This window comes from Lissotriton helveticus, chromosome 11 (assembly GCF_964261635.1).
Source record: "Lissotriton helveticus chromosome 11, aLisHel1.1, whole genome shotgun sequence".
In the NCBI taxonomy this organism is placed as follows: domain Eukaryota; kingdom Metazoa; phylum Chordata; class Amphibia; order Caudata; family Salamandridae; genus Lissotriton; species Lissotriton helveticus.
Window position 1 is genome coordinate 1090748195 of NC_136072.1, and position 15116 is coordinate 1090763310.

The 15116-nt window shown below is 46.2% G+C and overlaps 1 protein-coding gene across 2 annotated transcripts in view; it reads left to right on the top strand.

Annotated features, from left to right (window-relative positions):
- The window catches only part of LIMK2 (LIM domain kinase 2), a 313781-nt gene that overhangs the window by 241829 nt on the left and 56836 nt on the right, over positions 1 to 15116 (top strand). For both annotated transcript variants that reach the window (XM_078667709.1, XM_078667710.1), the window contains 2 exons: positions 336 to 422; positions 545 to 676. In XM_078667709.1, coding sequence (XP_078523835.1) covers positions 336 to 422; positions 545 to 676 — 219 coding nt within the window. The remainder of the gene's footprint in view (positions 1 to 335; positions 423 to 544; positions 677 to 15116) is intronic.

Here is a 15116-nt window from a genome sequence, read left to right on the forward strand (position 1 = left end):
TGGATGAGGGTTATTTGAAGAAAACTCATTGTTTTCTTTAACATACTAAAAGCAATCACTGGAAGTACAGCGATTTTCGTGAGTGAAGGGTGGACTTTCTTTGTTTTAAACATTCAGTATAAGGATCTGCTCCTCCAGTCACAAAGATTCCATCAAGGTCCTCTTTGAACCATAAGTTTATCGAGTAGATTTTCACTACACTCCTAGAATGTCGTGTGTGTGGTTGCAAACCCGCTGTAATTTGCTCCCCTTCTCCGGACCACTGTCATTCCTCCCCTGAAATGTTCTTCATCATGCGTGTAGAGCCCAGTCTAAAACTTGTCTTTGTATCATAGGTGACTCACAAAGAGACTGGGAAGGTGATGGTGATGAAGGAGCTGATTCGCTGTGATGAGGAGACGCAGAAAACATTTCTAACTGAGGTGGGTGTATGAGCTTATGATGAAGCAGTTACATGGCCTGGTGATGCCGCAGCATTTTCGAAATGATGTTCCTTCTCTTGTGGCATTCTTTCATACATCATAGTTTTTCTTCCATCCCTCAGGTGAAAGTGATGCGTTGTCTTGATCACCCCAATGTGCTCAAATTCATTGGTGTTCTGTACAAAGACAAGAGGTTGAACCTTCTGACTGAATTCATAGAGTGTGGAACGTTGAAGGACTTTCTGCGGAGCTCGGTGAGTTTACGTGTTACTCTGCTCATGGCAGAGCATTAGGAAAAGGACAAGAACTTATGAGTAGAGGTGGGCTGAGCCTGAATGCAACCACAGTTGAAATCAGACACTAGAAGATGGCCTATGAGAACCAACTGGAGAGTAGACACTGGCTAGTTAATGGTATGTGTAAAAACAGCAAGGTGATGGATAGAAGGCTTGAAATAATCTCAGCCACTGGCAGTCACTCGGGTTGCATCCCAATACATTGTTTTTCACCAACCATGAGGCCTCGGGACCCAGCCATATGCAAATCAGTCTGGACCCTGCTCCTCATGGAAACAGTCCATCCCGAACTGCCAGGCCAGGTCCTCCCCAAATACAAGCAATCATCTGTTCTTTTTGCATTAGTTAATCGTAGGCAGCAGAAGAAGAGATCTTTTCCTGATGGCAGCCATTCTTGATAGAAGTCTATAGAAGAAAAAAAAATAGCTAGCGTACACACAGTGGATTATAAATCCTAGTTGATGGTCAAAACTGAAATGACTGCAAAGTAGTAGAATGTAGCAACCAAATATACTCTCAGAGAAAAGGAAAGAGGTTATTTGAGGCTCATGGAAGGTAGTAGTGGTTAAAAGCATACAGTAGCGTAATGGGGCAAGGCTTTTGTAGAGCAGGGATGGAAACACATTTTAATAAGACTGAGAAGTGAAGTATTACTTGGGGGAAGTAAAAACAGATATGATCAAAATATTACATTAAGTAGCATGTATGTGGTTAACTGTTAGTAGTTTATCATTATGAATTGAAGAGAGTGCATGGGCAGATATGGTGGATTGACACCAAGTCACTCCACTCTTTACAGCTGACACTAATCCATATGTTTTTTATAATCAAATGTCTTAAAGCAACATTTCTAAGAGATTCCCTAACTTTGGGTAGGAATATATGCTCCCGTGGGGTTATTGGAATTAATATTTAATAGCATTGAGATATACTAGGGTATCAAAAGATGCAAAAAATCTCAGCAATTTGTTCAGTCAATAAAAGCACTACTCCAGTGTGTACTTTAGGTGGTATATATGTTAATTTTTATTATTCCTCACAGAAATCCTAAAACCCCTAAGTAGGTAGGATATACAATACACTGTAAAAAAGAAAATGTGCTCTTAAATTTAGGGATATTGAAAGCTTTTGGAGAGCACAATCTCAGCCAATGGCCTGTTTCCCTTCTACTTGCGTCTACCTTTTTGCAGGGGCATATGGGAGGGAGGGACATACAGCGCCTGAAATTAGGATACTACATTGTTGTTTAATTGATGCAGTTATGAGTGGGGCATCTGACTACTCTAGTACGTGGTATTAGTGTCTGTGTGTGCTGTATCTATTTGCAAGTCCCTACCTTAAGTACTACATCTGGATAAACCTGTTAGTCTTGTTCTTGTTTTTTATTATTTCTGACTTCCATCTTTATACTATTGCAGTCTCTCCAGACCACATGTCCAAGAAACTTAAAGATGTCAGTTATGGTACTACTGTATCATGCTCATCTGCCTAATATTTAACTTTGCCCTGCAGGAATGCACACAATTCCTTCTAGTATCTTCACAGGTCCATTAATGGCGAGTATCTCCACCTATGTGAAGAGAGTCTGAAACACTTGAAAGCGAGCTCTCCTATTTTTAATCCTGCATATCTAAATACACATTTCATAAACAAAAATAGCAAAATAATTCTTCAAAACCAGTTCTGAGAATTAAGCGTTTCTGTTCTCTTCTATTTAAAACAAAATTGAGCATTGCATTAGAGAGGACGCAACTACATTGTTTCCCTATGCCATCCAGGCTGACTCCCTAATGTATCGTTTTTGCATTTGAGAAGACAATTATTTGGCTGTGTAGAGTAGAATCCACAAACGCTGAGTGTTTACAATTTTTAACCAAATTTGAATCCTCAGTCAGCATTTGACTTGAACCCAAACTGTTAGATCTTTTTCTGTTGGACAACTTTGAGTAAGATTCACATACCTTGTACATTTTGGCATACCTTGTACATTTTGGCAGTGTCACAGAATATCCTTTGTGCCAGAAAATATTCACGAGGACACTAAAAGATGAATTAAATTTAGTTCAGAGGGAGGGAACATTGAAGAAAATATTCAGTGTCTGCTGCAGAATTAGAAACGTCTGTAAAGCATAGGGGAGCTTCTGATTCCAGCTTAGCCTCTATCAAGCAACTGTTTAATCACTCCCTCCTGTCCCTAGTGAGGGCATAAGCAAGCAGAGGCATAAACCTAATTCCCTTCTTTTCCTATAGATGTCTCGAGGTATCGTCTCGGAAAACCCTTAGGCATCAGGAGATCCAAACTTACTAAGTGTCCACTGTCAATCGTCCTGAAGCCCATCATCATTGAGGGATACACCTTTCAGGACGTAGAGTTGAGTTTCAGCTTGTCTTTGTAGACCAGTTGAGAAAAACGACCTCAATTTGAATCCAGGAAGCCTGTGCTAGACCAGTGGTCTCCAACCTTTTCTGCAAGAAGAACTAGTTCAGCTCGATGAAAATCATCCTGAGCTACTCGCATTATTAGTGTTGTAAAAGTGACAACATCCGACAAGATTACATTAGTGCCTATCATATGCAAGATTAGCAGTAGAGATCACCTAACAGCTTCTGGCCGGGTTGCCAACAGTAATATTTAAAAATATAAATGCTTTGTCAATCTGGAATGCCACATAACAGCAAAAGCTACAATGCTTCAAGCACAAATTAAATAATAGGAGTAAAGGTCTACCCAGTGTCGCATGATTTATTACTTCACTATCAAGTTTAAATATATGTTTTGGAAATGCAACCAATTTTCTTCAAACATCGGATTAGGTGTTGTGAAATGCACATATTTATCTGGAGTACCAGCTTTTCCATTTCGATATATATAGGCGAATTCAAATACCAAATAGAAAGAATGAGGTTAAGGCATCACAGACCCAGCGCAAATACCTCCAAGACTGTATCCCATGGCCTGAGATCAAATAAACTTGTATCAACCTATTTGAAGATGCATGAATTTCTAAATAGCATCAGCACTTCTTAAATGGGTTTTCTTTGTGACAAAATAACTTCCACATAGATCCAAACTGAAGTCAAATTAGTCTTTATTAGAGCTTCACACAACAGCCAACACATGTTGATCTTCTTCAGGACTTTCTAATCTTGTGTAAAAAAAAAAAAAAAAAAAAAAATCCTTGTGGAACAAATCAAAATAATACTCAGCGAGTTTGTCACCCAAAATGTGTGTAGTTTGGAAATCTAATATACCGTGGGGTCATCCCATCTGTTTATAAAGTCATCTACTAATGAATTGGTACCAGCAATGGAATCTCTCTAGAGACCATATACATGTTACATTTTATCCTAGTGGAGATCCATTTTATACTAAGTTCTGAGTAGGGGAACAACAGAACTAAACAAATAGTTTGATGTGCATCAAGCCAGGTAATTTCTAATATTTGAGAACTTGCAGCATAAGACCCTATCAAAATCTAAGATCTCTGTTTATATCATCCTACACACAAAGTACAAGCAGTAACTTCTGGACATACTCATTTGAGAAGTTTTAATTTCTCAGCAGAAGCTGCAATTGAATGAATGTTTAAGCCTTTAGAAAGAATGAAGATCAAGTATTGACCTAAAACCAGCAAAGAAATGGGTACTCTATTTCACAAGGTGTACTTAAGGTGGCAAAGCCTGTTCTTTAAAGTATCTGTGCACAGTTAATATGGTTTTGCAGCGTGAAACTTTTCTGTATTCACATGTTGTACATTATTACGCTATCTAGTGGTTAGGTCCATAATTACTGTAGTATATCTTCTCGTGTTTTTTTTTTCCTTTTTCGTAAGCATTGTCGACCATCCTTGAGTGACGTCAGACGTTTGCTCTGGAAATCCCTTGACAAACTTGCTGTCTTCAGATTCTCTTTTTATGCAGCTGAATATGGAAGCTTAAGTGAGAGCTCTGGAGCAGAGGAAAAAAAGGGCGCAGAAGTAATTTTCATTGGAAAATTGTCAAGGGAAGGGGAATAACGCCGGCTGATAAACAGGGGGAAGACTCTGAGAAAACCACTGAAAACCACAGAGAAACAATGAGGTGAGAGGATTGACGCACAGACCGTGTGGAGGATAACCCCTTTAGGTTTTGCCCAAAGTACCACCACAAATTCACCCCAAAAGAAGGGCACATGGTTTGTAACCTCTGCCTCCCAAAGAACCACAGTTCGGAGGACTGCGCAGCGTGTTGAGTATTCTTGCTGAAGACCAACTGGGCTAGGAAGGAGCAAGGGTGGGAACACCAAGTGATGGCATCACAACAGAGAAAACAGGAGTCCCTAAAGAAACACAGATGGTCAAATGAGAAGGGCATCCTGGAGAAGACTAAGGAGGGTCCGGGTAAGAAGAACCAGACCTTGAGGAGGTCATCAATGGCCAGACTAGCAAAGGGACCAAGAACACCCGAGGGAGGAGCCCAGACTGAAGGTAAACCCTCTGGGTTGCGACACCAATGAGCTGAAAGTTTCGGACTCGCAAAAACGGACTGTAACGTCATAAACATAAATGACGGAGGGCAAAATGAAGCCCAGAGAGCCACATGGCTCCAAGGTAAAGGACACTGCTTAAGGCAGATCGCCTAAACTGGCTTTGAACTTGAGAGAGGATTAAAAGCATGGGAGGGAGACAGCTGGACGCCAGCCACAAAGATCTGGTCCACATTGGTGCCTAAAAGCTAGTTATCTAAAAGAGACTATTAGTGATAGATTCCTTACCTTAGAATTACCCCATGCGTCAGACTGGATCTAGAGAATTTTTTTCTTCAGCAGTACCCCTGCAAGTCAGTAGTTGGCATCGGTCAACTCTGCATTCCTCGTTGGTGTCATGATCGCCGGAATTATGTTGCATCATCTACGTAGACACCAACCCTACGCGCTGATGTCAGTTCTTTCTTTTTTCCGTGCCAGCCAGTCCAGGTCCGGAGAAAGCGGTACGCTTAGTCACTTTTTGCCAAAGTTTTTTAGACTTTTGTCGACATCTTTTTGAGTCATTCGACTTCTGGTGCATGTAGGGATGTCCCATCGACTTACTGGCTTCAAGCCTTGTGACTCCTGTCACAAATTGAGGTCGGTCACGGACCCAAACCTTGTGTTCCTCTGGTGTCTGGAGCGCGACCACGACCCGAAGTCGTGCTCCGACTGTCAGGCCATGAACCCGAAGTCTTTGCAGGAGTGGTCCCGAAAGCTTCTGGAGGCCCGGCAGTCAGCTCGACAACCCCTCGAGGTCCCGGTTGAGAGGGAGGTCGCAGCACCGGTCCCGGAGTCACAACCATCATTCATCTTTGAAGTCTTCGTCCTCTGGTAAGTCGAAGCACAAGAAGAAGGCAAAGAAGCACCGTCGCACTTCGCCTTCTCTCCGTCTGTCGGCCGACGCTGAAGGTCTTCTTCCTTCGGCTCCGACCACGGAGTCTGCTGGGACGGCTCCGAGCTTCCCTCCCTTCCCGGGAGCCAGAGCATCCCCTGCCCAGCTTTGTGCATTTTACGAAGCCCTCCACTCCAGCTTTGGGCAGCCCGACTCCACCAGCGCAGCTTTGGGCCCCACGGACTCAGCTGGGGGTTCTAGGTCTTCGATGCCGCCGACTCCGGCCCCGACGCCGCAGGGCCCCCAGGGATCCAGTTCTGGATCCGGATCTGCGCTGGTTGACCTCACAATACCTCCTCCGCCTCTGATGCCGGTTATGTCCCCAGCCGGCGTCGACCTCTGCCTCCCCCTTGACTTGAACACGGAGCCGGACCGGCATCGATCAGTACTTTTGTACCACTGTTCTGTCCTGGCATTCCTTTTCGCCCTGAGTGGCAGCCAGAGGAGGGAGACGAGGACTGGGAGGGGTCTGTGGACCCTCTGGCAGACAAGCTAGAACAGCTAGACTGGAGAAAGGAGTTGGGTGATGCCAGTGGTCTGGACACTTCACCAGACCTGGGTATGCTTTCTCCCCTTACCATGGCCATGGAGGAGGGAGCCTCCTACGCTGTGGTGGTGTGTAGGGCGGCTGAGGCCTTGGTCCTTGAGCTTCCTATGGTGGCAGTCAGGACTAACCTCCTGACTGAGGTGCTTAAGCCGGCAGCGGCCTCTTCGGAACCCCTGCTGCCATTCAATGAGGCCCTCACCGTCATCCTTCTGGGCAGTTTGTCCAAGCCCAGCACAGGGGCTCCTGTGGATAGGATGATTGCCCGACACCACCAGCCGGCCCCGGGCGACCCCATTTTCCTCTCCCAAACACCCTATCCGCAAGAGCTTGGTAGTCCAAGCCTCAACATCCAAAGGCAAGTTCCTTACTGCTCCCCCAGTTAGGGAATCCAAGAAGCTGGACCATCTTGGAAAGATGTTTCCTTCCGCTAGCTTAGGACTGCGGTCGGTGAACACCGCATGTCTCTTGGGCCGCTACACCCACTCTGTGTGGTACACGGTTGCACAAGTGCTGCAACAGTGCCCTGAGGAGGCCCGCACTGTCCTCTCCTGTGCAGTTGCAGAGGGTAGAGACGCAGCGAAGATCGCCATTTAATGTGGGCTGGATGCTGCCTACTCGCTAGTTAGAACGATTTCTACGTCCGTAGCCTTGAGACGCTATGCCTGGCTGAGGTCCACTAGCTTTTCCGGGGATGTCCAATTGACCCTTTTGGACATGCCCTTTGATGGCCGTCGCCTGTTTGGCCACAAGGCGGACAATGCGCTTGTGCGCTTCAAGGACTCTTGAACTACCACCAGATCCTTGGGCCTTGCTGCCACCTCTCGGCCTGTTCAGTGGCTACGGAAGGGGTGCCCCACCACGTTCCACCCAGGGCCACAGGCCGGCGTAAGCTACTCCGCCTCTGCGCGGCCAGGGACGTGGGACCCAGCGGCATGGGTCTGGGGGCCAATGGACAGGCCAGTCTCCACCAGTGCCCCCTCTGCATCAGCCTCCAAGCCTTCCTAGTCAGACCTTTCAGGGCCACCAGTTGCCAGTGGGTGACAGGATTCGCCATCACCTCCCCCACTGTCACAACATCCCGTCGGACAGGTGGGTTTTGCAGGTAGTCCGAAGGGGCTACTCCCTCCCCTTCAAGACTACCCTTCCCTACATGCCACCAACACTCTATCGCATGTCAGAGGATCACTTGGCCCTTCTCCATCAGGAAGTTGCGGCTCTCTTGGCCAGGGGAGTCATCGAGCAAGTCCCTGTGCCAGAAGTAGGTCGTGGTTGTTATTCCCACTACTTTCTGGTGCCCATCTTGGATCGCAGGGATGTCTACTGCTTCCTCCGGAAGGAGTAGTTCAGAATGTTGACATTGGCTCAGGTTTTGTCTGCCCTCATCCCTGGAGATTGGATGGTAGCGTTGGACTTGCAGGACACTTATTTTCACATCCCCATCCTGCCAGCCCACAGGCGTTATCTATGGTTTACGGTAGGCCACAAGCATTTTCAGTTTACTGTGTTTTCCCCTTTGGCCTTGCAATATGATGGGGACCCCCTGTGGAAAGCCTACATGGTCAGGGAGAAGAGGGGAAATAAGACCACAACAAGAAAGTCTCCCTCTCGACCTATATTTCTTTTTTTCACTTAGTTTTGTACAAGCACAGACCGTGAGCTCAAAGAAATCCTTAACCAAAAAACTCAAATAATTAGCAAAAATATATAATATTTTATTTCATTTCTTTTATCAAAAATGTTATCATCATCATACTCTTTATAAATGTTTTTTTTATCTGTATATAAATAATTCAACATACCAAAATGTTATAATCATATCTCAGTTGACACACAGTAAATAAAGAAAATCCCCAGGTAGAGAAACACAAACCAGATTCACACACCACCATTCATACCACACTCTCACAATCCCAGACCAACCTTCACACATATATCTGGGGAGCTTAACTACAGAGTAACTTTCTATCTGCCTCCGCACCCTTCCAGAGAGGAAGAGAGGCTCCGCCGTCTGGACCCAAAACGTGCGCTCTCATCTTACCTCAATCGCACACAACAGTTCCGGGTGGATGACCGGCTCTTTGTTGGCTACGTAGGCGCCAAGAAAGGTGGGCTGTGCCCAAGCGAACTATCTCCCGCTTGGTCGTCTTGTGTATAAAAGCCTGTTATTCTCTGGCTAAAAAGGAACCTCCGGTGGGGTTGCGCGCCCATGCTACCAGTGCGTCAGCAGCTATTACTGCATTGGAACGTGTTGTCCCCCTGCAAGACATCTGTCAGGCAGCCACGTGGGCCTTGCTGCACACTTTTTCTAAGCATTATTGGCTTGACAGCCAAGTCCGGAGAGCCCACTTCTTTGGCCGCTCTGTTCTCCGTGACTTTCTGGTGTGATCTTGGTTCGCAGACCCACCACCGGGGTTGGTATTGCTGGGGTATCTATTCTAAGGTATGGAATCTATCACTAACTTGTCTCTTTCAGATACACACGTTACTTAACTTCGGTAACGATATATCTGTAAGAGACATTAGTTAGTGATAAATTTCTTACCGCACCACCCATCTCCCCATTCTGCGGACTGATTTCTAGGAATAAGGTCATACCTTTCAGGGCCCTAGTTTCAATGCACCAGTGGTCAGTATCTTTCATGGCTCTGCGTTCCTGGCACGGAAAGTAGTGTACAGAAGTGATGTCAGCGCGCGAGGGCAGTGTCTAAGTAGCTGCTGCAACGTCATCCCGGCTATCACGACGCCTAGGACGGACGCGGAGCCATACGACGCGTAGGGGTACTGCTGACGAAAACTTTCCGGATCCAGTCGGACGCCTGGGGGTAATTCTAAGGTAAGGAATCTATCACTCTTACAGATATATCGTTACCGAAGGTAAGTAACTTGTGCATCAGTGGAATATCTTAGATATGGCCCAGATATCGGAGGGAACTGCGAAAAGACTTCCAATGGTCTCTATTGAACTATGATTGAGTCAGCGGCAGACCTCTCTCACTTCCCCACCCAGATCTCACAATAATGAAGGATGCCTTACTTCTGGGTTCGGGCATCCACTGGGAGAGATTGAGGTCAGAGGACAATGGCCTTAGTCGGAGTTTCAGCTCCACATCAACTTGTTGGAGTTGAGAGCGATTTTCTTGGCACTAAAAGCCTTCCTCCCCTTCATCAAAGGAAATCTGGTTCTGATATTCACAGACTACAGCACTGCCATGTGGTACTGCAACAAACAGGGCAGTGTGGAGTTGTGTGACCCTGTGCCAGGAAACTCCTCAGGACATGGCTGGGACAGCAGGGCATTTTGCTGGTAAAGCAACTCTTAGCGGCATCTCTGAATGCCACGGTGGAGGACCTCAGTCAACAATACCTCTCAGATCACAAATGGCATCTACATCCAGATGTGGCACAAGGTTTCTTCCAGTACTGGGGAGAACTTCTGTTGGATCTAATCATCGCATCGGAGAATGCGCAATGTTAGCACTTCTGCGTATTGGAGTTTCCAATGCGGCTCTTGCTCTGAGACTCATTCCATCCCAAGTGAGACTCAGTACTCCTGTATGCCTTTCCACCTATAGTACCTCTGCCATGAGTTCTGAAGAAGATGATCTCCTGTCTGAGCAACAGGGCAGGGTTCTGCCCTCAGATCTGCGCAGGTGTCCCCTTCATGCTTGGAGATATCCTTCCCGAAGTCTGAGATAATTTGGAATGCAGGCGTCCCTCCATAATGACTGTATATGTCTGCTGTTGGGACAGGTTTAAGGTTTGGTTACCTGAAAAATGTTAAGTCTGTTTATGCATCCTTTTCCGAATTGTTGATATTTGTTTTGTTGTTAGCCCAGCAAGACCCTAACTGGGCACAGTTCAGGGATATCTGTTGGCCATATCCTCTTTTTTGCGGTTGCTGGATCAACCCTCCCTGTTTAAGTCGCCTGTTGTGACGCGGTTTCTGGATGGTCTTCCAACAACTGTTCCCCTCCAACCTTTCATTATGTCCCAATGGGGCCTTAATTAGGATTTAACTTTCTTAATGTGTTCACCCTTTGCACCCATGCATAATGGCCTTTTCCTACTACACACTATCAAGACAGTCTTCTTGGTGGCCATCACAGCGGACAGGAGGGTCAGCGAGCTGCGGGCGCTCACTGCTAACCCTCTTTACACCAACTTCTTCCCAGCCAAACTAGTTCTTCACACCCATGCGTATTTTGAAGACACCTTTACACATCAGCTAAAGCATCACACAGCCTACCTTCTTTTAATCCACTTCACCCTTCCAAGAAGGAGGAGAGATTCCACTGCTCTTACCCAAAAAGGGTGTTCTTTTTATAAATTGATTGCACCAAATAACACAAGGTGGACAATAAGCTCTTTGTTTGGTTTACTGGCACGAAACAGAGAAAGAAGTGCAGAAACTGACCACCTGCAGATGGATTATACTCTACATTAAGATCGTATATGAACAGGCCAAAAAGTAACACTCAGAGCTTGTGGGTTCATTCCACCAGAGCCAAAACTGCGTTCACTGCAGGCGCTCGCAGAGCCCCTTTCCTGGACTTCTGCCAGGCTGCGATATGGGCATCCTTGCACACTTTCACCAAACACTGTTGCCTTGACAGTCTGGTCCATCGTGATGGACATTTTTCCCTTTCGGTCTCAAACATCTTTTTGGTCTGAATTAGTTTGCAGATCCACCTCCAGGGAGGTATTGGTTTGGTATCCATTCTAAGATCAGGAATCTGCAGCTAGAAGTCTCTTTCAGATGAGCAAGTTACTTACCTTTGGTAATGCCTTGTCTAGTAGGGACTCTACCAAGCCAAAGATTCCTTACCTGACCCTGCCAGACTCCTCGTTTCTGCAAACTGATCTTCCTACCTAAAATGTCCCTGTAGGCCCTTAGTTTCAGCTCACTGATAAATCAGCCTTCTGATGTGGCTCTGTGCTTCTGGCACGGAAAGAGTCCCATGAAGAAATCTATGTCAGCTCTCTTGGGTGGCACCTACATATGCACCACACAACATCATTTTCGGTGCGGCCGACACTTTAGAGTCTCTAACATATAAGGCGTTACTCAAAGTAAGTAACTTGTTCTTTTAGGTTCTAGGAAGCCTAAATGTGACAGAGGACATGGACACAACCACCATAGCTAGTTTTACTTTTCCTCTTCCCAAGACACGGCCACACCACTCTCATTTCCCCTTGAGGAGTAACCAGTGATCATTGGGGTCAGAATACGTGTTTTTATCTGCCCAGCTGACACGCAGGTTGTCTTTTGTGGTTACTTCTTTCTTTTGAATCCTAACCACAGTTCAGTCATTCCTGGCCGAGCGAGAGACGGTATCTACGAGGAGAGAGGCAACGGATGTTATTACAATTACTCTTTGGTGCCAAAAATGGTTCGTGGACTCATACCAATTTTGGTGAGAAGATGCAGAACCTGTCAACCTTATTTCATTCATAACTGGAAGAGCAAGGGTTAGGGAGGTGTAAGATTGCAATCATATTGTGAGCAGGACCCACTAACCCACAGAACCTATTTGGTATAGCTAGAAATGTGAATGCAGCACTACAAAACAGGAAAATATCATATCTGGCATAAATTAATTTTGCTCCAGAGTATAAATCAAACATTCTAAAAGCAACAAAGACTGTAGTATGTTTTGGAATATTTTATTCTTCTTCTATTTCACACTTCAGGCCAGCCAACATATGTTTTGTCTTTCACTTGGCACATAGTTGCAGTCTTTTTCAAGGATGAAGTGGGGAGTCAATAGCAAAAAATAACATTTATTAAGTAAAACTTGTACATAATTATTTCTCTGTGAGCACATATTCTAGTACCCCCACAAATGTGAAGAGGTTTAAAAAAAAATCTAATACTATTTGGAGAAAAACATGCAACACTCGTGACAGTGTTTGGGTAATGGTAAAATGCAGACACCTAAATTAAGATACACATAGGGGTATTGTATGCATAAGCCAAAGTATGGGAGTATGTGGTGCAAACTACTTTGAAAAATATAAAATATAAAAGTACAGATATTCATTGATTTCTTGAGAATCTTTTCTGCAACCAAGCAGACAACAGAAGGAGTTCAAAGTGGAAGGACATGTCAGGTAAGATAGTAAAGAAAACCAAACAAAAAGATATACATATTGCATTTAGGGGTGAGCAGCCAGACATACCATGCATACATACATAAAGAAGGAAGACAGAATAAGTAATATTTCATACCTGTTAATATGAATTTTAATGGTTTCTTGATGTTACAGTGGGTAAAATTGGTAGGCTCTCAATACTATAGTGGCCAGGGTTTGGGACTGATCAGAAAAGCCGACAGAAGGAAATAGAAAGTAAATATTCTCTTTTAGACAGAGTCCATAGTGGATACAAGTCTAAAATATCAAGAGTAAGGCCAGCGTTCCTTACCTGAAAAATTCAAGAACTCAACGAAGTGTCAAGTATGCTGGTTCCAGGGGGCGCCAGGTGGCGCGCGACCAAAATGGACGATCACCAGTAAGGCTCCTGCCGAGCCGGGTGGATCAATATTCATATTCCCCATCCTGTAATGATTATAAGGTCAAGATAAGTAGGCGGCGGAGATATTGCTGATACCTGCGGTGCAAGTCTACAACGGGAGGAGCAGACAGTCGGGCAGCAGTGGCCGAGGTGCCCCAAACTGAGCACTGAGTCAGGCATCCGGTGCATAGTACCGGGGACACCAGCCAAGAAAGACCGGGGTTCGGTGGCACTTCGCAGGCCCGGCCATTGTGAGGGCGTAGGTGCGGGAAGCGCCGAGGCTGAACCGCAGCGGCTGCGGCATTCGCAACAACGTCCTGCCACATGCGCCTGAGGTGAGAGGAGAACGAGAGTGAAGGGCCGCTGCTCTGGTGCTGAAAACAACGTCCGGCGGCTGACACAAACAAGCACCGGGCAGGCTCAATAAAGATAAGCTGGCGGGAATAGCGCGAGCCCCAACACACGACCAATGCTGAAGCAAGAGTGATCCGTTAATCCACGCGGTTAATTAGCAGGCGGGCGGCATTGCAACATATTGGGATATCGCACAACGCTGGGTGCCTTGTTGGTGTTGCACACAGCACGGCACTGCGCTCAACAGGACCGGGAGGAGCGGCTGTCATTTTAGTGGGCAGTCACGGCTGGGGATGCATAAGGGGCCCGCCGGGGACACAGTCCGCTGCCGCTTCAATCTATGCTGTCAGATCTATCCATTAAACCACCAAAACTGAGAGGGACAATTATTGCTGCTGGGGAGGAATCGAACGTGCTCTGTCAGCTAGTGGCAGTGGTGGAGAGAACACGTGGCTGGCACTGGAGGCGACCCTTTTGAGACATACAGTGAGATGGGGGGGAGCTGCCTATGCCTGAGCTGATGGCTGAATGGAGATAGACACTGAGCGAGCCCCGATGGTGCTGGGGAGATAATGATGATGCTGACGGTGAACTGGTGAGTCTGGACACTGGGAGCAATTTGCAGCAGCATATTGTGGGATCTCGTAGGATATTACATCCCATAATAGAAGCGCCTAGTAACTTACAGCTACTGCCATGGGCGGAGGGGCCGGACGGCACCGCAGCGGTGCAGCAAGGCTTGAGACGTACGAGGGACCTGGTCCTGCCACAGCGGGATATCAGAGAGACGCTACCACCAATCACGAGTATTGGACTCCTGGGGTTAAGATTTGAGAGTATAATTACAGAGGCTATCTCTGGAGCACATGGGCCTGTCAGTTTAGGGAATCGAAGAGAGACCACAGCAGGCACGAGAGACGATAATTACAGGGCGAAGAGCGGAGGACGGAGAGGGACTATAAATCACACCTGAAATTACCTGACGCGCACCTGCCAGGAACCATGGGGCGGACAGACACTAAGCAGAGGAAAATCCAATTTGTATCACACAAAACGCCAAAATCTAGCTCAGTGGAGCAGACAGACTCCGATACAGCGGAACACCAGGAAGAAAATTGGAAAACATTATTACTTGGTATGAAACAAAGCCTATCGTCCATAGATGCGAAAATGGACATAGTGACGGCTCGGTTGGATTCTGTGGTCAACAAACTAGAGCAGCATGATCAACGCATCAAAGAGACGGAAACAAGGATTGCGGAACTGGAGGATGGGGCCGTAACAAATAAAGAGCGAGTTTTACACATGGACAAGATTCTGAGGCTAATAACGGATAAGAATGAGGACTTTGAAGCTTGGTCCTGAAGGAATCACGTCCGCATTCTTGGCCTGGCTTAATCAACAAATACAGGCCGTATGGAGGACTTCATGGAAAAACTCGTCATCGAACTGTTCAGAAGAGACTCCTTCTCAGCGCACCTGACAGTAGAAAGAGCACACCGATTCCTAGCCTCCCGCCCCAGGAGCGCCGCCACGCCCATTGATAGTGCTCTTTTTGAACTACCGGGACCGGGACACGATTCT